General features: G+C 43.4%; 1 protein-coding gene across 1 annotated transcript in view; it reads left to right on the top strand.

Moving 5' to 3' along the window:
• Positions 1-24,155, top strand: part of trrap (transformation/transcription domain associated protein) — a gene marked incomplete in the record, with an annotated part of 102,369 nt that overhangs the window by 46,256 nt on the left and 31,958 nt on the right. The window contains 15 exon segments of the mRNA NM_001164878.1: positions 508-707; positions 983-1,104; positions 3,099-3,312; positions 3,392-3,571; positions 3,797-3,943; positions 4,493-4,612; positions 6,755-7,042; positions 7,142-7,279; positions 7,410-7,522; positions 7,607-7,742; positions 13,609-13,800; positions 18,291-18,486; positions 19,656-19,774; positions 19,858-20,004; positions 20,427-20,527. Coding sequence (NP_001158350.1) covers positions 508-707; positions 983-1,104; positions 3,099-3,312; positions 3,392-3,571; positions 3,797-3,943; positions 4,493-4,612; positions 6,755-7,042; positions 7,142-7,279; positions 7,410-7,522; positions 7,607-7,742; positions 13,609-13,800; positions 18,291-18,486; positions 19,656-19,774; positions 19,858-20,004; positions 20,427-20,527 — 2,413 coding nt within the window.

Here is a 24,155-nt window from a genome sequence, read left to right as displayed (position 1 = left end):
TCTAGAGTTACTGTGAGCTTGTGTCTGACTCTTGTTTCGCTTTATGTGTCTTAAATATGACATCAGTTCAATAATGACTCCCTATAGTGTGAAAAATTTGGTACGTCTTTGTTTTCCTCGTTTAAGCATCTGGATAGCTCTGATATATTTTGGCGGATGGGTTATGTTAGCTTGGGGATTTGAGTGCCTGTAAGCTGGTGGGAGAGTGTAAACAGAGAGCTCTCAGTTATGGATGGCAGGAGTCCTGCCCGCAATTTAGAGGTGAATTTCTAACGAATTACTGCCACTTTACAGAAACTATGTCCTAGAAAATGAAACAGGTTTTTGGATTTTGGCTATAAACTGCAGAATCATAATTAAAATACCACAGAGAATGCTTTGAAAATACATCAAGATAATCAGAGCGGGAATTATAATCCAGGAGGACTTGAGAAATGCTTCAGAAGAAATGAAGATCAATCAGAGATTCCTTCGTGTGTTGTTTAAGTCGTCGTCTTGTTTCCACAGTGACCAGCGAGTTGATAATGCTGAGTCTGGACCTGGTGAAGACTCGGCTGTCCGTCATGAGCATGGAGATGAGGAAGAACTTCATCCAGGTCATTCTCACCTCCCTGATCGAGAAATCCGCCGACCCCAAAATCCTCCGCGCCGTTGTGAAGATCGTGGAGGAGTGGGTGAAAAACAATTCTCCCATGGCCGCCAACCAGGTGAGAAAGTTCCCGAAGTGGAGTTGCTAACAGATGACCAATGGGAACGCTCGACTCAGTCTCTGATAACCGGAGCAGTTTCTGAACTGATGACTGACTCAACTAAAGCCCCTTTTCTTCAATCCAGGAAGGTTGACAATGGCATAAAACACACAGAGATGTTCCTTCTTCCTATAAGCTGCGGGAAAACAATTGTTGCATTTTGTCAGTTTTGAGAAAAAAATCGTATTTCAATTTGTTTCCTCTTCTCGCGTCCGGTTTCTTTTCCCCCTTAGATGCCAAACCTGCGCGAGAAATCCATCTTGCTGGTGAAAATGATGACCTACATTGAGAAGCGTTTCCCTGATGAACTTGAGTTAAATGCCCAGTTCCTGGACCTGGTTAATTACGTCTACAGGTAATTACTGCCATTCATCACATGGTCAAATGGCCACGCCGGGGGGCTGCCATTGAATCCGCTTTAGCAAGAGGGAAGAAGGTCGGAAGGTCATGTTGGGGTTTGGCGTGGGAGAGATGCAAGAATAAAAGCAAGTCAAAGACAGGAGGATGGGAGGTGTCAACAATGGGTGTGGTGGACGGAGTGCAGGTGACCCAGAGCTCTTTCCACTCACTTTAAACAACCTCTGCCCCATAGTCACATCCCATCAGCAGACATTCCCTGTAAGGCCATGATTGACAGCTGGGGATGATAATAGAAAGATAAATCAGTTTTTTCTCCCCATTCTTGGTTGGAAAAATGGCTCAGCTTCAGAATACGCAGGACCTTTTATCCTGCTCCTTTTCTGTAATCCCCAGAAAGCTTCTTCAGAACAAAAGGAGGGTAAAAACGACCATTGCTTGTTGAGTTTATTGATTACCAGCAGTAAAGCTGGGCAGTTTGGTAATACATTTCATCTACAGGATGGAACATTTCTGTTGTTTTATATGAAGCACTCTCATTTACGACGATTTGTGGTTCAGCTTTGCTTCAAAACGTTCTTTATGCAGCAATCCAAAGCACCACAGAGGTTTGTAGACGTATGTCAGACCAGAATAGTTATGAAGACACCACATCCTGCTTTTCTTAAGCCTTTCAGAGCAAACTATAGCCATACATATGATAAAGACCAATTTTTTAAAATGAAATACGAGTTATTTTCTCAGCTCATTTTTCTACATGGAAGTAAGACGACTCGATCTGAGGCTCCGCCTTTGACCCCTTGTGGGTGCCGCCCATTTCATGATGTCATCCTAGAGTCAGCCTCGGCAGCGTTTCTCGCACAAAAACCAATTAACATCCAAACTTTTGCAAAGATAGATGTGCATATTGTGCATATAAAATGAGAAAGTGGGTGTGTCTGTTAGCCAGGGGGCGGAGCTGGCAGCACAGACTCTTCCTGGAAGGGGCGGTTCTTCACTTTCATATGTAGTTGTCTTCGTGGGTTGGGAGGGGCTGGTGCTCAGAGAGCAGGTTTTTCTTTTTCTTTACAACACTTAAAAGCCCAAAAAGAGTTGATTTTGCATAATAATGTACATGTCAATCAACATGAAGACTTGTACCCCAAAAAATGGCAACTGATGTCGCATCGACCTGTTTTCAAAATAAGACCGCGGCTCCCAAGAAAGTTGACGAGCAAAAGTCGCCCAAAAACAAGCAACAACATAAGCACCCCCCCCCTCCCTGTAACAAAGTTAACTTCATTGGCACATGTCACAATGTCTTACTTTGAAAATTCTTTTAAATCTCATGAAGGGAAGACATTTTTAGTTCATCAATGTATCATTTGAAAATGTCTTTTCCACATGGCAACTATATATGAGCTGCTCATAAAGTTTAAATTTTGATCTTATTTAGGGTTTTACTACATTAACATTCAGGTGTTTCAACGAAAGACCATTTGATAGACAATCAAACAATGTCAAATCGTCTGAAGTTTGATATATAGAACTGCTGATTGTATTGTTGTGTGCATTATTCTTGCTTTGATTACTTGAAATAAACCATTTCAAATCAAAATCAATACTTTTAACAGACCTGGACGAAATACTGATAATCATACATGTTCCAGTTTATTATTTCTGACTAAAAAGCAATGCTAAGTAGCTTGTCTTTTATTTTTTAAATAGAATAGAAGTTAATATTTCATATTTTTATAGAGTTGTTCTAAAAGGTGGTAGATCACAGAGTTAAACTTTTTGGGAAATTAATCAACTTTTCCTTTAAATATTTAATTCTAAAAACAAAAGTCTTCCTGTTTTATGACAAAAGAAAAAGGAAATTTGTTTCCTGGACTGATCCTTCAGATGAATGTTCCAGTAAATATTTCCAAATAAACTTTTATAAGGAAATGGAAAAAAAAGTTCAAGTGAAAATATCTTCTAACATTTCTTATTTTAACATGAACTCTTCAGGGATGAAAGCCTCTCAGGAAGTGACATCACATCCAAGCTGGAGCCTGCCTTCCTGTCTGGCCTTCGGTGCACTCAGCCTCTAATCAGGGCCAAGTTCTTCGAGGTGTTCGACGCCTCCATGAAGCGCCGCGTCTACGAGCGGCTGCTTTACATTTGCTGTTCTCAGAACTGGGAGGCCATGGGCAACCACTTCTGGATCAAACAGTGCATCGAGGTAAGAGAACTTTAACTTACATAATTGAGGGTTTCTTTGTGTGTTTTGATGCTTATATGATGGGTTCTTTATTTTCCAGTTATTGCTCGGGGTGTGTGAGCGAAACACCATCATCGGCACCAGCTGTCAGGGATCCATACTGCCCTCCATCACCAACGTCATCAACCTCGCTGACAGCCATGACCGCGCTGCCTTTGCCATGGCGACACACGTGAAGCAGGAGCTTCGTGAGAGGGAAAACAGTGAGACCAAGGAGGAGGTGGGTCACCTGTTAGAAGAGTGTTTGATACTTCAATCTGTAGATGGATTAGAAGATTTATCTGTGGAATCTGGATGTGTTACCATTAATCTTCAATTACCAAAAGGCAGCACTCTCTTAATATCATGTAAAGCTCCTTTTTAAGCAGCAATTAGTCCATCCAGTGAATTAAATGCCAATGCTCTTTAAATGGACTATAGGTTTCTCCCCAATTTCCTGTTGCAGGATGTGGAGATTGATATAGAATTAGCACCAGGGGACCAGACCGCCATTCCCAAGACTAAAGAGCAAGCGGAGAGAGACACGGGCAACCAACTGCACATGCTCACTAACCGTCACGACAAGTTCCTGGACTCGCTACGGGACGTCAAGGTAGAGTTCTGCAACTGTTAAAGTGGTATTACTCTATAAAAACCCTGTAAAATAATCTAAAGACTTAACTGACTTTATTCAAGTTCCACTCCGATCATCTGTTGATCTGTTTTCAAAGCGTCCCCCTTTAGCCTTTTTGGTCAGGATTATGCCGCTTTTAGCCAAAATCCGATAAACCCGTGTTGTGTTCTAGGACATTAGAAATTCACCTCTGTATTAAGATGGAGCAACCCCGCCCCCGTCCCCCTCCGTGTTACTGAGAGCTCGGAGCAAAGTTTGTAGCTGACGCAGTGTATTTTCTACATTACAAATGAGCTTTTTCTTCAAACAGAATTTTTCCATCTGCTCCTGATTCACCACAATTTAAACAAAGAAATACTCAGAAATGCAAATTTAGGCTTCATTTTCTTAGTATATCAGAAAAATGCCACAAGAACATGTCAGAAACACAGTTTTCTTTGGAGTGGGTCTTTAACTAAAAACAATTTTCAGCTCTGAAATCACTTCAAACCCTAAAAAAAGGGAGAATTAACTGTTACTTTCCCATAGACGGGTGCTCTCCTGAATGCGTTGGTTCAGCTCTGCCACATCTCCACACCTTTGGCTGAGAGGACGTGGGTGCAGCTGTTCCCCCGGCTGTGGAAGATCCTCTCTGACAGACAGCAGCATGTGAGAACAAAAAGCTCCCTCTGTCCAATTTTCCTTTATGCATGGCTGTTTTTCTTTCTTATTGCAGAAATCCAACATTTATCCTAGTGTTTGTTTTATTTTAGGTAGATTTGTTCCGACTATACTGCTAAAAGGAAGCCCAAAAATCCGAAAAGACTACTGACCTTCAAAAGAAAATCACTATAAAGTAGTAAAATGACCTGCACATGCAGCAAGTTCTTTTACTTGACAAGAAATCTTATATAAAAATATCAAAATCTAGAAACAAAGATATCCAGACAAGCATTCTAAAAGGAAACATAACCTAAAACGGGCAAAGTGTTGGACAAGAATTACTTTGAACCGAATGTTACACAACCCAATAATAAGCTTTTTTTGCTAGCTCTAAACAAGCAGTTTGTATTCTGAGTTTTTATGTGCCTAATTGTAGTTTATTTTGATTATGATAAAAAAAAAATGTGTACAAGTGAAAATCTGATTTTAGTACCAGTTGGCCCATCTCACAGTAGCACAAATTCTTAGAGCATGAATTTATATTTTTGTTTGCAAAATAATGACAATGAAAATAAGTTGTTTCGGTCTGAAATCAAGTTTTTCTATTGCCAAGAGTATGGAGCAAAAGGATTTTAAGAAAAGCTTGAAAAGGGGGGATAGCAAAGACAAGTTAAAACAACTTAAAACCTGGTCAAATATCTTGGATGTTCAAAAATATGGTTTAAAATCTTTGCAAGTATCAAATAGTTTACAGTGTGGGAGAAGCAAAGTGGCCTTCCTCCTTTTCTCTCCAAAAAACGTTGATTAATTGGATTAATTTATGCCAAAAAACGTGTTAAAAGATGCAAAAAAGAAGCCGTGAGAGGAGTTTAATCTAGCAGGTGCTGCTCCGCATGTTGCAGCTCTAGTGGTCTTGAATTAAAATGATTGAACTCTTAAACATCTGATGCAGCCACCTGTAAAACCCAAAACTCACTTTTTAGGGGCTGCATCTAAAGTAAAGCTTTTCTTCCTTGAAGTACATGCTACACAGGTATGACGGAAAATCATTTTTCCGCTTTTTATCCTGCAATGCAATGATGGCGACCATCGTGGTTCAAATGACTCACTTCTGCTCAGTGTAACATCTGTTCATTATGAGAACATGTGTGTGTCAGTCATGATTTTCAGAGCTCAACTCTGATCTTCCTTTTAATCCATTCTGTCCGCATGCGGCTGCTTGCAGAGGCTTTAACCCCGATAAAAGAAGCCGTCCACCTCAACCTTTTCTTCTTTATTCATCACAAAATCAAAATGTTTTGCCCTCCTTTCCAGAATAACCTCAAACATCACTTAAGAATTTATTACTTTTTTATGTTGTAGATGCTTCAATCTCAAAGATTAGGCCCAAAAAAAAAAAGTGTCAGATGTGTCGTTTTTCTTCCTCCTCATCTTTAGAAGCGTTCATTGTCAGACTCCTAACCGTGGATCTACCTGCTATAAAGTTCCTTGTTTTTTCTCGGCTGTCCCAGGCGACGTTATTTCTCCGCTGACGAGGCAAATAGTAACACACGGATCCGATTTTAAAAAAAACAACAAAAAAAAAAGCTATTGAAGGCTTTTTACCATGTTATCCATGTATGCAAAATAATTGTCAGATTCGCTTAAAAATCATCTTCTCACTGTCTATTTGGTTTTGTTTGTGTGGATGTTTTTTATTTTTTCCTTAAAGTTTCTTGAAGTGCGAAAATAAAATGGACATTTTTTGGATTTTGAAGCCATTTTTGTCCATCTCAACATTCTTCACACATCCAAGAGGGGCTTCTTTTGTAGGAATTTCTACGTTGCATAGACTCCTAATTGGAAGTGGTCGCTCGAGGGCGGAGTCACCGTAGCTTTACATTTATTTATTCCTTCAACTACAGTATTTATGTTTTCAGGACATCAGTGTAAATCCACTGGATCTTGTGTCGCACACACAGGAAGACTGCAGACAGTTTTTTGTTTGTCTGTTCCTCGACTTCTTCCTTGGCGTTATGTGCCTCTCTTTTCCTGTTTCACTGCTCCCTTTACTGGAAGAAGGCCTCATGTTTCTTGGAACAAAATGCCTTTATCAATACCACGTGTCCTTGATCTGCTGCTAAAGTAAAATGTGGATCTCCGTTCCAGGCTCTGTCCGGCGAGATGAGTCCGTTCCTGTGCAGCGGCAGTCACCAGGCCCAGAGGGACTGCCAGCCCAGCGCCCTGAACTGCTTCGTGGAAGCCATGTCCCAGTGCGTGCCCCCCATCCCCATCCGGCCCTGCGTGCTGAAGTATCTGGGCAAGACGCACAACCTGTGGCTGCGCTCCACCCTCATGCTGGAGCAGCAGGCCTTCGAGAAGGGCCTGAGCCTGCACAGCAAGCCCAAGCCCAGCACAGAGTTCTACGAGCAGGAGAGCATCACGCCGCCGCAGCAGGCACGACGACTCCTGCCACACAAAAGCTCGCATCAAGTCGCTTTGCGGCACATTTTCCAGATTTGTGTGCTAACGTCGTTCTGTCTCCTCTTTCCACAGGAGATTTTAGACTCCCTGGCAGAGCTGTATTCCCTTCTCCAGGAGGAGGACATGTGGGCAGGCTTATGGCAGAAGAGGTGCAAATTTCCCGAGACCGCCACAGCCATCGCCTACGAGCAGCATGGCTTCTTTGAACAGGTACATTTGGTTATTTTATGCAACTAATAGTTTTTCATCCTTTGAGATGATCCAGTTTATCAATCTTGATTGAAAGGAGCATTTTCTTCCACCTCCGTGAGCACATTTGACAATTGGTGTCCCCCTTTAGGCCCAAGAAAGTTACGAGAAAGCAATGGAAAAGGCAAGAAAGGAGCACGAGAAAAGCAACATCTCCCCCGCCATTTTTACCGAGTACCAGCTGTGGGAGGACCACTGGATACGGTACGGTGTCGGAAATGCGCTCAAATATGTCGCAACAGCTGTCAAATTCCTGGGAAAAAAAACCTCATTTATCTTCCTTCCCAGCTGTTCCAAGGAACTGAATCAGTGGGAGCCGCTGACTGAATACGGCCAGTCGAAAGGACACTCGAACCCTTATCTGGTGCTTGAGTGCGCCTGGAGGGTTTCCAATTGGGGTGCCATGAAGGAGGCTCTGGTCCAGGTGAGGAGAAAGCATCGAATTCGTAAACGCCGGCATTGTTTTTTTTTTTCCAAACCCGAAATTTTTGCAAGTATTTCTGTATTCCATTGGCCCTGGACTGCAAGAACCAGATAGTTTGAACATTTCTTCTTTCTTTACTGCGTCTTTGAGTGAAAATTTTGCCCACCACCACACACTGTAAAAGTCACCAAAATTTGCACATGCAGACAAAACAGAAAGAAGGGTAAACTTACAACCACAATCAAAGTTTCATTGACCTTTGACCTCACGAAACGGCCGCCATCTTGAATTATCCACCCAAAAACAACCATCGCCTTTAGTTCCAGTTACTAACTCCTTTAAGGGATTTCCCTCTACCGCCTCCTTACTAGTAGCATTGGGAGAAAAACTTGAGAAGTTCTAGAATTTGAACGACGTCAATGTGTTGCTCGCACATTTTTCCCTGGAATAGTTTAAAAAAAATTTACGACATGAATCGTTGACTGAAGCTGAATAAAACAATCTGACATACAATATGAACGTATTGGGAATGTGGGCGTGGTTAACAGACAAAAACGTCTGTTGCCAAGGAAATCCAAAAATTTACTTTTGCTGATTCTCCTAAAAATCACATAAACCTGTTGCCCCCCCCCCCCCCCCCCCCAAGTTTCCTAAAAATGAAATGGTTGCTATGGAGATAAAACCAACAGAAAAGCTACCATTTTAGTAAGTCAGTAATAGCAAAAGTATATAGCACTTTTCACAGAGAGCGACTCACAAACAAACAAACAGGCAAAAGTGAACACAAGTTAAAGTCAGATAAAAGCTCTCCTAAATAAAAATGTCTTAACTTTTGAAAGAAGTGCTTTTATTTTCCCATAAATCCGTGTCGTGCAGCTGTGACAAAAGGGGAGGGACTTGTGAAAGGAGGTCGAATGGGGGCGGCGAGGGTGGAGGGTTGGGCAGCACCATTGCGCTGTTTTTCTTCCACCTCTGCACCAGCGGATTCCAGTTGATCGCATAAATGGTTAAAGCGTTAAGCACTCGCTTAATATAGTTTTTTTTTAATCCAACTCTTCTGTTACTTGATATCATTGCCGTCCAGCCCCCCAATAACCCGCCCACCTCCAGAGATTATGCAGCTCAGCTGTTTTCCCTGTGAATTTAGGAGCCTGGCGTTTTCTGACGTGTGGCTAGGTGCTGAGCGGGGGATAGCACCCGACGTATAACAAATACTCCTGCTTTGCTCTTTCAAGGAGACTTGGAACCAATCTATCCAGCTGCTCTGTCCTGAGGTGACATCTAATTAAATTGTCTGGACGGCAACACCAAATTCGCTACACGCCGTCTTCCTCCTGGTTTCAGTCCCTCCTAGTTTGTATTCAGTCGTGTGCCACCCAAGCTTCTCCTTTTTTCTTTCTTTCTGTTCTTTCTGCTCTTATTGCCCTCTCTTCGTTCACCCTTCGCTCCACCATTCAGGCTGTAACCGTTAATATTTATGACAGCTGCTCGGGAGAATAATTACCTCCGCATCTGCTGGGGGGGGGGGGGGGGATTTGTTTTATGGCGAGGAAGAGTAGCAGGGCTTTTACTTCCCCCACTGCCCCCCTCCTCACCGGCGCAGAGGCCAAGTCCAAATGTCCCTGCTTTCAATTAAAGCTGGCTCTTGATAAGGGCGGCCCTGTCTCCAGGATATTCATCAGGCGTCACCTCTGATAACTGCGCGTTGACCGATCGCCGCAATTTTCCCGGCACCGAAGGAGCAAATCCAGCGAGACGCCACGGCCTTGTCTCTTCCCCGCTCTTTCCCCCTCGTCTTCCTTTTGGCCTTTTCCGGCTCCTGTAAACGCTCCGCAGCAGACCGCAGGTGCGACGTAGGAGGCTCCCCACGGCTATTATTTGTTTAGCGTTAATGCACTCAGCATTTTAATCAATAGCAGGACCTTTTCCACCCCTCCGCCTCTGTGCCAGACTCTTCAGGCTTATTAGTCATTTGTACAAAAGTCAAACTGAAGCCTTTCAGACAAACACATTGTTGTGTGTTTGTCTGAGTATTAAATTATGCACGGAGAGTGACACAGGCCTCTTCCCCTCAGTCGTGTTCATTTAATTAAAGCTGCCACATCACAGCACTGTGAGGAAAGTGGGCACTTCAGAGAAAAAAAAAACCCACCCAGACTGTCGGTGGACAATATGCAACCAAATGTATTTTTGCCTGCCAGAAACATCTGTCACGCGGCTCATTTAAACCTTTTCGAACAAGTTCTTTTCTGACTAGGCGCTTAATGAATATGTCAAGTAAAAGTTAACTTCCTTGAAGGTATGACGGGTGCAAAAACCAAGAAAAGTAGCTTTGAATGTAAGGATGTATGGTGGATCTACATTTTCTGCTGCAAAGCAGTGGGAAAATTTGCATAATTTATTTGCTGCATTTTTGTCCTCCGTTTGCCCATGACTTGCTTCCTTTATGGCAGGGGTCGGGAACCTATGGCTCGCGAGCCATATATGGCTCTTTTGATGGTCACATGTGGCTCGCAGACAAATCTTTAATTATACTTTTTTTTTCATTAGACCAGTCCTTCTCGGGCGCGATGCGATGCCAGAGGCGCGCAGTAGTAGCAGTGCTTGGAGAGAAAACTATCAGTTTACTATCATCTATTATTTCACAGAGTTTGTACCAGCCGGAAACCTGTGAATTGCCGTGCCTAAAACGGCGCGCTCCCGTCTCTGAGGAAGAGCGCGCAGTTGCGGGGACGGGATGTGTGAGGAAGGGGGGAGGGGGGGGGGGCAGCAGGTGAATCGCGCAGGGATTGTAAAAACGTAAACCCGCTGCCCGTCACTCACTGCAGCGTGAGTGTGTGTTTGGCTCCATGTCTGCATGTGATCAGTCTGTCTCACATCTACAGAACATTCAGACCTACGATCACGTTTAAAGTCTCAACGCCTGCATGAAGCAGAAACTCACCACGTATCAACCAGACTAGACCATCAGCAAAACTACCACGAATCATTTATTAGCAACAGCATAACGATGTTATTAAAAAGAATCCACAGACTTATTGTACTTTAAAAGTGTTAAAATTACATCAAATGCACACATTAATTTGTATTTTTAGTTTTAAAAATATTGTCGCGGACTGAGTTTAACTTGGCTGTTGGGCCTCGTTAAAAGTTCTGGAGTTCATGGAACGCATCGATCAAGTGATCTGATTGGCCCTCAGTTCTGTCGCTCAGCCTGTTGTTGGGGAGTTTGGACCAATGGGGTTCAGCTATGGGCCGAATAAGGGAAATGGGAGGACTGGAGCGGGAGCAGGGGAATAAAGTTGGGAGAAGTGCTCTCGTCTCGTCTCGGCGGGCGAGAATAAGGAGTTGCTGAATTAATTGTACGGCGTTTGTTAGGGGTCTGCAGTAACCAGAATAAAGAACCTTAAAAGAGGTTAAGTCTCCGTGCCTCAGTGTGGGGAAGGGACACTACATTATTGTATGGCTCTTTCAAAATTACATTTAAAAATATGTGGCGTTTATGGCTCTCTTGGCCAAAAAGGTTCCCGACCCCTGCTTTATGGGTTTTACATGACAACATGCATAAAACAATTTAGTAGCATGAACAATGATGCTACGGTCACATATACATCTGCCCCCGCGCGGTGGGGAGGCAGAATCCTTAAGATTTATGCCGCCTCCTGATATTTTTTATTATTATTTTAATACAAAATCCTCGGCGTGGTCACGAATGTAGTCAGCCGATTATGAAATTGAAATACGACAGGTGGGTGGCCACCATTGAATGGCCGGTGTAGACACCAAAACTGTTCGACCTGCAGTAAGTGTTCGGGGGCCTTCGACTAATGATGACGTCACATTACGTTAACCCCACTTGGACAAACTACGTAGCGTGGAGATCTGCTCGGGCTCTACATCTTTTCATTTCACGTTTCCTCTCGTACTCTAAAGTTCTTTTCCCTCATAAGGTGTGCCGGCCATAAATGTTATGTCTACAGAAAAATGTTGCCACAACCCACTTTGTAAAACGATCTGTGGCTGTTAGAATGAACCTGCTGCTCCACACGAGCGACCCGTGTCTCTGATCAGAGCGACTGGACTCGTAGCTTCGTGTTTGCGGGCAGGGACGGGTGTTTTGTCATGGCGGGCGCTCCTGGGGGAGGCTTCGGACCGCAGTCTGTCCGGCTCTGCCTGAGGGAGAAAGATGTGTCGGCTGGCGGAGGCGGCTTTTGACAAACAGTTATGTGAATGTGTTTCCAGTCGTGTCCAGACAAAATAAAGGCTGATTACAGGTCGTCCATGTTTTTCATGAAGAACTGTATTGGCGTGTTAACGATCGTACCGCAATTTTTTTATTAATTTTTTGTGCCGTAATTGGTCCAGACCAATCACCATCTTACACGTCATCAGACCAACGTGCAGCCAATAAAATAATATGATAACCTTATTAGTCGGAGGCCCCCAGTCTTGGTACCTACACCGGCAGCAGCTCTGATTGGACAATGTCTACATGTCCACGATCGACGGCCATTCATATCAAGTGCTGCCAGCCGCCGGGGGAGGGGGTTACAAAAAGCGGGCGATTCGCGACTCCGATTTTAAAGCACATATAATAATCTTTTTCAACCGCAGTTTGTAAAGACTTTCAGAGTCGCTGTGGTGCAGCGTTTTGTGCAGCATCAATGTCGTTTCCCCATTTGGACTTTTGGTAGCCAGAATCGCCAGATTGACGCCCGGTCATCGCCGGGCCCTTGGCCCAGTTCAGCGGCCCTCGTCAAGTTCTCTCTCGTGCTGCTAACGTAACAATCCTTGGCGGTGGGACGGCAGCACGGGGACAGGCGGGTGGCGGCCGCTCATCAGAAAATTTTGGGGATCTGGGAATCTACGAGTTTTTATCTCATAAATCTCGTAAATTTATGAGAAAAAAGTCATAGATTAACAAGGAGAAAACACCGAAGTTGTCCGTTTATCGGAGCATCGCTTGAAGATGAAAGATGTGGAGCCTTTTGTGAAGCTTTATTTCCGGATTATTATAGGTTTAAAACAAAGAGATTCTGAACCTTTTGGGAACTCAAAATCAGATTATTTTCAGTGGGGCTGTCTTCATTTGTAAAATAAGGAGCTCAGAGACATGTTTGGGTGTAGAGGACCGCTGCAGCCTTTATTTTCCCTTTCATTCACATTACCTGAAGTTCATTTGTCACCTTACGTCATGAACCTGTCATCCGAACACCAATGCGGAAGTAAACATATGCCCCCTCCGCCCCGTTTCATCATTAAACAACAAAGATGAATGAAAATAGTCTGTTATATTAGCATTAGAACGTTGAAAATGGCAAAAGTGCTCCTCCTCCTCAGACGGAAGCGTCACACAAACGTAGAGATGAAGGGAGAAAGGATTGAAGTGGAAAGCTGCAGGGATACCGATGGCTTCATCGGGCTGCAGAGATCCTGCAAACCAACCGTCAGTAAATAAAACTTTAATATATTGTAAATCAAACAAATGAGCTTCCAGACATTTGGAACGTTCAAGCTCATTCAGCTCACCTGTTCAACAAAGTTTAGTCGGTCTGCTCTGCTGCTGAGTGGCGTTCACCTGCTGCTCTCCATGCTCACTTCCACTTTAATCTCGTAAATTTACGAGTTTTTTTCTCATAAATTTACGAGTTTTTATCTCCTAAATTTCCGAGATAAAATCTCGTAAATTAACTTTTTTGGTGGCCCTAATACTCCGTCGTACATAAGTGAGCTGAATCTACAAATGGTAAAAAATCAGTTTATTATATTTCTCCGCTTTATAATCCTACAATTTATGTTTGAGTTGTTGTTGTGGTTTTTTTTAAATGATGAGCCTAAATGGCTTTATGTGCCAACTGACCTCCAGGTGGAGCTCAGCTGCCCCAAGGAGATGGCGTGGAAGGTGAACATGCACCGCGGCTACCTGGCCATCTGCAACCCAGAGGAGCAGCAGCTGAACTTCATCGAGCGGCTGGTGGAGATGGCGTCCAGCCTGGCCATCCGCGAGTGGAGGAGGCTGCCGCACATCGTGTCCCACGTGCACACGCCGCTGCTGCAGGTCGGCCATGGGGGGTTCCCCCGTCGAAAAAGCTGATTTCCACTTTATTGTTGCGGCCAATGAGATAGCGAAAAGGGAAAATCGGTTTATTATGATAAGCCCTCGAGGAGTTGAATGTCAAGAAGATCGGGAGGCCGTTGTGCAGCGCCGATAACGGCCCCCCCATCTCTGGCTCTCAATGCGTTCTCTAGAACTGAGAGGCAGCAGGACATGTGGGGAGAGGAAGAAAGAGAGGCAGTGTAGAATTCCGGTAATTACTTCCCTGCCATCAGATAGTGTTTGATTAAATACCTGCTGCTGAATCACATTTACATGATGAATGGGACGGTCTGAATGAAGGTTAGGAATGGACCATCAGCTGATATTAACAGATAATTGTGAAAAATATTGTCCTGTTTAATTGATTTTGTTTTTTGGGGAGTGGGGGGGGTTACTTCCAGCCTGCTGGGGGTCGGGTCTTCAGCGTGGCTATGATTCACGGCCTGTAACTTATCATAACGGCCACTTGAAGCCTTTGCTCCTCGTTATTGTGCAAACCAGTGTGAAGACGGGGGCCCCCCTCCTTCCATCTTCCTCCCAGTCCGGGGACCTGTAGTAAATCTGCATTCATGGCTCCATATCTCAGCTGCAGGGCCGCATGATTCACGAAGGGAGGCCGGCGCAAATCCTGAAGGCTTCAAACGCCATTTGAATCAAGTTATCACCAAATCCCGACTCTCAGCAGCAACTGACGATCAATGGATTATCACCCCCGCTATCGATTATGAGAGCTGGCATTAATATTGACTGATGAGTAGTTCTAATAGAATGATTGATTATGTGTTCGCAAAGCTGCTGCGGGGCAATCAATGAGGCTTCTTTTCAAGGAATGAAATAGAATCTCTGGCTTATCATTTTCCCATTTCGATCGTACTTCTTTATTTTTTTCTCTCCGCGTCGCATCACAGAAGATTAGCTATTGAAGTATAATAGGAGGACGTAATGATTTGCCCGACCAGAATATTACGGCAGGATAAAAATGTTGCTGCATTGTGTTTTCAGTACAAAGGCTGACCCTTTTTTTTGGTTTGCAGTTTTTTTTTCCCCCCATAAAAGTTTGTAATAATGAGTTAGATCAGATTTGAAGCATAAATGCACAATATCACAGCAATGTTTGGGGTTTTTTGGAGAGGTTTTGACAATTTTTGTCCTTTTTTATAGAAATTTTACGTTATTATCATGTTATATTCCTTAAAACGTTTTTTTTAATCACTTTTTAAATGTAGGAAAGAACAGAGCATGTGTAACTTAATGTGATTTATTTCTAAAAAGGGGACAAAGAGGACGCGTCGCTGTCTCAGATTGCGAAAAAGAGAAGGGGCTTCAACAAAACTTCCAAAAAAGTCTAATGAGAGACAAGGATGAGAACAGAAAGCTCCAATTTTATCCCATGACTTACAGATTTTATGATAGAATAGAGTAAAGTGGGCTTTGAATGCGTGTGGATGACGAGTCGTCTTTTTTTCCTTCCGGCGGAGCTCTCTGACTTTGTCTGTACTTCTCTTTCAACATCTTTAAAGCAAATGCGACACCTTATTAAGGGTTTGGAAATGATTTAAAAGTGTGAAGGATTTTCTCCTCCACTCCGTATGCGGTAAACTGTCTACAAGGACAATAAAAGAATCTGCAAACAGCATAGTTCATTATGACGGAGGGTTTTGGTCATCGTTGCTTAGATGGAATAAAACAGAACAGAGTCAAATGCTACATATTTACAAGGATTTCATCAAGCATCAATGGAAAACAAAGGTTGCTTACATCCGTAAACGTGTTAACAGGAAGTGGATGAAGTACCTAAAACGGCTTTCCTTGCTCGGAACATAAAGTGGATGCGGATGTCAGAAAACACGATTCAATTTACCAAAGATTTGATCGACCGGAGAGAGGAGTTTGTCCAGAGTAATGTCTGCTACTATTATGAGCTCCAGGAGGAAAACAAGCCATCAGGTGTCTTTGGGTACGAGCGGTCGCTGACATGAAACCCGCTGAGAATCATTTACATGCAGCCGATAAAATATTTACACCCACCTCTCTAAGGTTTATGCACCCGGCTTATTAGAAAAGCATTTCCTGTCTGGGTTTGACTCCAAAGAGGTGAGGAATGTTTTATAAACATGTCACTGTTGGCAAACTGTGCATTTCTATGAAACACGAATCGAAAAGTTCTGATCAGGCTGGTGTTCTGTCTCTCAGAAGTCGCCTTCCTGCTGCTGTTTGGGTTAAGGATGTGTTTTAAGATGGTACCCATGCTGGTGCCATATAAAAACACGCATTTTGGTGCTCCGGGTGAGACAGGCCAACCACTTGACGTGTATGATGGTCTGAAGAAAGACAGTCGTCATGGCGACGAGCGGTGAAACCCTTGTTTACTTCGACGTGTGTAAAAACGGGGATGTAACGCTGCAGAAAAACAGTGGAGGCCTCGTCCTTCAACCCGTCACGCTGCTTTAACGCAGTTTTTGCAAGAAATCTGCATGTTTTTTTTTCCCCTCCATTTTTTTTTTTTTTAGGCACCATTTCTAGCCCTATTTGAGAACCAGAACCTTTTTTAAAAGTTCAGTTTGGGCACCAGATATAATTCCAAAACCTTATTTTGGATTAGTCAATGACCACTTTAGTTTTTAGGGATTGAGCGTGGGTTTTGGAGGCGTTTGCAGATTAAAAAATGGTGTAGCATCTTAATAAAGATTAGGATTTATTCTTCAGTTTAGTTCACCCAAAATACACACATTTATTGGCCACATTTTTCTCTTCTTTCCCTATATAAACATGCGTACCTCTTAAATGTTTGCATACGTAAAAAACAAAATGTTTTCAGGATTAAATTCTCCACATATTTGTGACAGATTTTTTATCCAGCCATAGTCACCATAATTAGGATTTTTTTTTTTTTTTTATCACGGTGATCCGTGAGTGTCATCGTTACAGTTTGACTGTGTTCCCCACCCCGACAGCTCTCCCCAAAATAAACGTCCACAATCACACGCTAAGCTGAATAAAACTGTCGGTTTTATTCTCAGAAACTCCTTCCTCGGTATTTGGGTGTCAGACAGTTGCTGTTTTGGGCGCCGTCTGGTCACGCAGCTTGTTAAACGCAGCAACTCAAATTTGTGATGGCCAAAATACTTTTTATTTAAAGAATGCTTACAAGACGTGTTTACATATATTTATAGATTCCATTCGATTTATGAATATATTTTCAACTACAAAAAGAAAAAGCACCATTTCTCTTTTACATCCTTAATATTTTAGAGCTTTCAGGGATTTCAGAAGATGCATTTTTTTTTTTAGACTTTTTCTTCAAAAATAAAAGAAAAAATTACTGATCAGAAAAGTTGATAAAACAATTATTTTTAAGAAAAAATGAATCAAATTGAAAATGGATCAAAAGATGTTCAGAGTGTGTCTTTAAAATTTTTAGCGACTTCAGACAGAAATGAACAATTTAGTTCTCTAAACCAGCGTTTCTCAACCAGCGTGCCACGAAACTTTATTTCCACTAGTCTGAAAAACATTTCCCATCGCCGGGAAATCCGCTCAGCGTTCATCCAAACAGGTTTCACACCAAGGCGTTAGGAATTCAAAAACATATTAGATTTATTTGAATTCTATTTAAGATGCACTTAAAAAAAACTTCCTCCAAGCACAAAAACTTTTTTTCCTATAAATTAGTTAATTCAGGATTGACGTGTTTCCATTATGTGAATTTATTATCACAAGAAGGGAAGCCAACAGACACATTTAACTAAAAACAAACGCTTTCATCACCCAAACAGAAATAAAACATTTCTGTTAAAGTCACATTTTTGATTTAGATTGAATAAAAACCAATAAACCTCAGCACTTTCACCATTTCTCTATTTACAACTGAACTTGTCAAATGTTTAAGCGTGCAGTTGCTTTTGCACAAACAAACAAAAAAAAAAAATAGATCAGTTTAGAAAGAATATATTGTTTTTTGTGAGGTTAAATCAAATTTAATTAAAAAAACAGTTTATTAACTTTTAACTTATTTAGCTGAAAATTATTATTGAAAAACTACTGCAAGTTTTATTAGAACTTTGAGGAAAATCAGCTGTAACTTCCAGCTTTTTATGCCTCAATTATTACAGTAAAATCCGGGCGGGAGTGTGGAGAGACTGTACATTGATACAGATTATAACTGGGTTTTTTTGTGATTTTTGTCAAGGAAAAGGTATACCTTGGTTCAAAAACACTACTCTAAACAAAACTGTATAGTTTTCTCTCCAAAAATGTGAGCTTAGACTCGCTAATTCTATGTCTGAGTGTTTTGCGTTTGTCTGATTCTTGAAATTGGCTGCACTGCATGTGTAAAAAGCTGAGAGGAAATATTTCCCGTCAGATACCTTTTAAAGGTGATCTTTACTGGTTATGAAGTATGAAGGACTCCAGAAGTGTGAGCTGAATCCTAAACGGTCTCTTCTCACCAGGCGGCGCAGCAGATCATCGAGCTGCAGGAGGCAGCGCAGATTAATGCCGGACTTCAACCCGCAAACCTGGGCCGCAACACCAGCCTCCATGACATGAAGACCGTGGTGAAGACCTGGAGGAATCGACTGCCCATCGTTTCTGACGACCTCTCGCACTGGAGCAGCATTTTCATGTGGCGCCAGCACCACTATCAGGGTATGGCTTTCTGGCGGCGCCGCTTCAGGTTAAACGCTCAGTTCAGGTTTTTGCGCGGTGTCAGACTCCTGCGGAAAAACGCACTCAGGTTGCTGCTTTTCCGCGGGTTTCAGGAAGGTGTCTTCTTCAAAAGGCCACGTTGTGCAGAACCCCCTCAGGGTGTCTGCATTTGCAAATGTCAGCCGGCTAAAACACACCTCCGTCTCCACGGGAGACGCCGCACACACAGGCGCGCTCTCCTTCTCCAGTGGTGACTTTGAAACATTCAGAGAGGCTGCCGCTACAAAATGTGACGTCTCCAGCAACTTGAGCTCCAACCGGCTCTGTGAAATACTGTTCAGCAGCAGCGCGCCAATAAAAAACCTCTTCATTTAAACCCGACAGCCTTCAAAATCAAAGTGAAATGGAATTTTTCTCGATGAAATTCATCGCCACGGCTCATTTAGTGTTCAGTGTGTTTAATGTCCCCAGTGGCCTCCTCCGCGCTTCGCCAGCACGGCGCCGACTGCTGAAAGATCCTCACTCATCCCACTGTCACCTTCGCCTCCCATGTTAGGGCTGTCCAAACCTTTTTGCAAAGAGATTTGGTGAAATGCGTGAAGGCCTGAGATTCCTTTAACTATTTTAATAACCGTATATTTAAATAACCTATTTATTTCCACATTTCTCAGCAACAGCATACTTTTCATTTCTTCCCATAAAACAAATGCATCTACCGTACATATATTTTTGTGCACCGTTTGTTCCCGGTTAGCATGTATCGTCTGGCAGTCTATGTGAAACTGTAATTTAGCAAATCGACAAATCTTACCCGCCGTTTTTAGAAAGTGCGGCGTTTTTTTTTGCTGCACGTTGACGCTGTTGTCGTGGGTTTTCTCCCACGGCTTCCGGCTTCCTCCCACTGGCCAAAAACATACGTTTATAGGTAAATTGGTTACTCTTAATTGTACCCTAAGTCATTTGTGGCCCTGCGACAGACTGGCCACCTGTTCAGGATGTCCCCTGCTTGCCGATATAGGCTCCAGCAGCCCCGTGACCCCGAAAGGGGTTTAGACGATGAATGACAGAAAAATGAGTGAAAAAATTTGAACGTAGGCCGCATTTGGCCCACGGACTTTGGACAGGTTTGTCCTATGTGAAGGAAAATGTGGTGTTTTCTCTATACGCAGCCATAGTGACGGCGTACGAGACGAACACCCAACACGATCCCAACAACAACAACGCCATGCTGGGAGTCCACGCCTCCGCCTCTGCCATCATTCAGTACGGAAAGATAGGTCGCAAACAGGTACCCAAAGAGTGAAAATGTGTAAGAGAAACGGTATGTTTGCAGTTGTGTTTAAGAGAAAAAACGTGGTGCTGTGTCTCCAGGGGTTGGTGAACGTGGCTCTGGACATTCTGAGCCGCATCCACACCATCCCGACTGTCCCCATCGTGGACTGCTTCCAGAAGATCAGGCAGCAGGTCAAGTGCTACCTGCAGCTGGCCGGGGTCATGGGCAAGAACGAGTGCATGCAGGTGGGTCCTGCCCCGTCAGCAGCAGCTGGAGGGCGTTTCTGCCGTTACTCTGTCTCAAAGAGACGCTTGGACCGGCTCTAGATGACAGGTTACCGTGGTGAAGGGATCAAACCCACGGACTGCTCTGAATAATAGAAGCTGCTCAGCACACCACAAGTCATTAAAAGTGCGAGGAGACACCTTCTCTCCTCTCTCTTTTCTGTCTCATCTCGGCTTCTCTCCGTCTTCTTCTCCCACTGCACGCCGTTTGTCACGCCGGCCCACGAGAGACACCTCATCAGAGGCTCGCTGAAATGGAAGTTTAGAATGCCTTTTTTTCTCCTTAATGACCAGCGAGCAGTTTGTTATTGGCTTGTCATTACCGGAAAGCCCCGCCGCGTCTTCATGCTTCGCCTCTGATGCTTCCTTTCTTACTTTTTCAGGGTTTGGAGGTGATTGAGTCGACCAACCTGAAGTACTTCACCAAAGAGATGACAGCCGAGTTCTATGCTCTGAAGGGCATGTTCCTGGCTCAAATTAACAAGTATGTCCTTTCTGTTATTCCTTTGACAACTTGTGTAAAAAAAACTGTCATCTTTATTTGTGCCGGCTAACGTTTTCTTTCTAGCATTTATTATTCTTTCTCTCAGTCACTTTTTGTGTCGAATTTTCTTGTTGCTTGTTTCAGCTCACAAATGTTTGCAAAAATGCTCCTAAAGTCTCGTTTTTCAACTGTGAAAGTCAAATCACCTGATTGGATTCTCTCTCCTGCATCATCGCCAACTCACTTTTTATTCATGGACCCATTTGTTCCTCTAAAAACAAAGATCTTTTCAAGGTTTTGTGAAATATTACTAGCAACAAAAAAGTTTAAGGGTCTGTTACATCCCACCCCAAGGGAGGGAGAAAATAGGTAACATAAAGAAATAGTGATATTATGCCGGTCTGGGTAAAAGGCTGTCAGTGCAGCTGTTTATTTGAATGACAGCTGCAAAGGTAAAGGGCCTAACAAACTTAAAGGCTCAGGGACTAATGCAATAAATAACAAAACCAAAGTGGAACCTAAACTAGAGGGACGTCACCAAGAAGACACAAAGTACAAAGCATAATCTGAAAACAAAGATTACAAGTAGAGGGAAAACCAGGCCTTTTCCAAAGGCTTCTAATGCCACGTCCGACAACAGGGGCCAGCTGATTAAACAGATATGCTTCCCGCCCAGCCTGGTGATTGGAGGAGGGAAGGAGGCCGCAATCATCTCCTGCAGGAGGTGAAGTCGGGTGGTGTGGTGGAGGCTTCTGTAAAACACACAGACATATACACACCAAAGGCTTGGGGCCATAACAATGTCTTTCATATTTCCTCTGCAACCACAGCAAATGAATCGTTACGTTTTTTTATATCGGTCTTTAAAAATTTGCAAAATCTTGTTGTAGCTGTAGCTGACTTAATGTGCAAGACTGAAAATGAAGGAAGTGGCTTTCAAGGATGTCACATAATAAATATTGAAATTTATAATGCAATTATGGAGTTTTTAACTGATGTTTTTTTTTTATTTTTGCTGTCTATCGGAGCGCATCGGAAGAACAATTTACCGATTAATTATGTTTTAAACATTGTGTTGTACACTGCGAGCACTTTGCTTGTTTGTAGTCGTGGCGCCATCCTTGCCCATCTGCGGCGTGAAATCCACAGCTGCACCCAGGAAGTGTTTGAATGCAGCCGGCTGCATGCGTCCACCGCAAAGCCGGCGTTTAATGAGGGTCGAGTGAGCGGAAAATCTGAACGCGGAAGCCGAGCAGAATGCGCTGATGCTAACGAGCTGTCGGCTCGACTGCGCCTCCATATCGGGCCGCGTGGAGCCGGAAATTCAGCCTGAGCGGGACCATGAATTGGTTGTTTGGGGGTTTTCTTTCCTGTGGGACATATTTAAGACCTGGCAACCCAAGTGTGGTAAACGACACTTCATCTGTATCATCTGGTTATGAAAGTGTCAGCAATTAGCTTTTAGCGGCACGGGTTGACTTTGAAGCTTGCAGCTGCCCTCTTCATGCTCTGCTGGGTTGCCCAAAGTCGCCCCCCCCCCCCTTCAACACCGCCTTCAAGCCCATCACGGTTGACGTTACCCGGTGTCCTGAGGGGTGAAAGACAAATTGTGAAAGCCTTATTAAATGTATATGCAGCTCAATAATTAACTCGGGGCAATTTGCAGAAATCTCCGGGATCAGCAGAAGTTGCCTCCACCTCAGCAGGGTTTATTACAATCATTAAGTTTCCCGTACACCAGGGGAGAATTAACGGCAGAGCGGAGGTTAGGGGTTCGTCGTCGTCCCCCCTCGCGTGCATGAACGTGCGGGCTCAACCGCATGTGCTGCGCTTTTTGGGATCATTCAATTAAACGGGTGTCAGAGATTTGACAGCCTGTTGGGTCGCCTGTGCTCCTGTTGAGCCAGGTAGCAGAAACTCTTAATGTACTTTAACACCGCAAAGTGACGAAGGGAAACCCCATTAAAAGATTTCTGGAGGCTCTTTGGCTCCCACTCCCATAGCAATCAAGCTCCAATTTTTTTTTAATCACATGCCAAAATGCCTTCCATAATAACACATTTTAATTGATTGGTTTGGGAGACATTTCAGTGTTAGTAAGTAGTTTGGAAGCACTCCTAAAGTGGAAGGCCACTTACCCTCCTCGGCTCAGGAAGACTTTCTTTCTGTCTCGTGGAAAGCGGAGAGCCTCACAGCTTTATCTGGGTTTTCATTAACAAGAAGCAAAAAAACGAGTCTGACTGCATGTCAATATTGGCCAAGAAGCAATTTTAGATTGAAAAATAGCTGAAAATTCAAGGCAAGGCAAGGCAAGTTTATTTGTATAGCACAATTCGTACACAAAGTAATTCAAGGTGCTTCACAAAACAGAAAAGTGCATTAAAATCACAATACATCATAGAAATAATCAACATAAAATTTACTTTAAAAGAAAAGGAAGAAAGAAAAAAAAAGATTTAAAAAGAAAGGAAGGAAAGAAAGGTGCAGATAGGACCTTTCAGTCATATACACGGCTAAACAGAAATGTTTTAAGTCTAGATTTGAACATGAACACAGAAGAGGCCTGTCTTACGCCTTCAGGGAGGCTGTTCCAGATTTTAGCTGCAGAATATTGAAACGCTGATTCCCCTTGTTTAGTTCTGACTCTGGGCATCAACAGGAGGCCGGTCCCTGAGGTCCTCAGAGTACGAGATGGTTCATATGGCACTAACATGTCAGAGATGTACTTTGGTGCTCGGCCATGGAGAGACTTGTCAGAGCTGCTTTGAAGTCTATTCTTTGAGGTACAGGGAGCCAGTGCAAAGACCTGAGCACAGGACTAATGTGATCTTACTTCCTGGTTTTGGTCAGGACTCGAGCAGCAGCATTCTGGATGTACTGAAGCTGTTTTACAGCTCGTTTGGACAGGCCGGAGAGCAGGCCGTTACAGTAGTCTAACCTACTGGAGACAAATGCATGGATAAGTATCTCCAGGTCTCGCTTTGAGATTATGTTTTGGATTTTGGCAATGTTTTTCAGGTGGTAAAATGCCGCTGATGTTACTGACTTGATATGACTGTTAAAGTTCAGGTCAGAGTCCATGATTACCCCTAGATTTCTGACTTGATTTGAGGGTTTGAGAGACAGAGAATGAAGGTAGCTGCTGACAATTTCTCTTTGTTTCTGTGGGCCAAAAACAATAACTTCGGTCTTGTCTGAGTTTAGCTGGAGAAAGTTGTTCTGCATCCACGCGCTGATCTGTTGGAGGCAGTGGTTGAGAGAATCCACCGGCCCATATTCACCTGTTGTCAGTGACACATAGATCTGAGTATCATCTGCATAGTTGTGATAAGATATGTTATTACTGCGTATTAACTGCCCTAGTGGCAGCATGTAGAGGTTGAACAGAAGGGGTCCCAGGATCGATCCCTGGGGCACACCACAATTCAAGCCCATGTAGTCTGAGACACAACTCCCAATTTCAACAAAATATTTCCTGTCTTCTAGATAAGACTTGAGCCAACTTAGGGCAGATCCAGAGATGCCAACCCAGTCTTGGAGTCTGTGCAAAAGGATCCCATGATCAACAGTATCAAAGGCAGCGCTCAGGTCTAGCAGGATTAAGACAGAGACTTTTCCATCATCAGTG

This window comes from Oryzias latipes, chromosome 19 (genome assembly GCF_002234675.1).
Source record: "Oryzias latipes chromosome 19, ASM223467v1".
In the NCBI taxonomy this organism is placed as follows: Eukaryota; Metazoa; Chordata; class Actinopteri; order Beloniformes; family Adrianichthyidae; genus Oryzias; species Oryzias latipes.
This window is presented reverse-complemented; position numbering and strand designations above follow the sequence as displayed.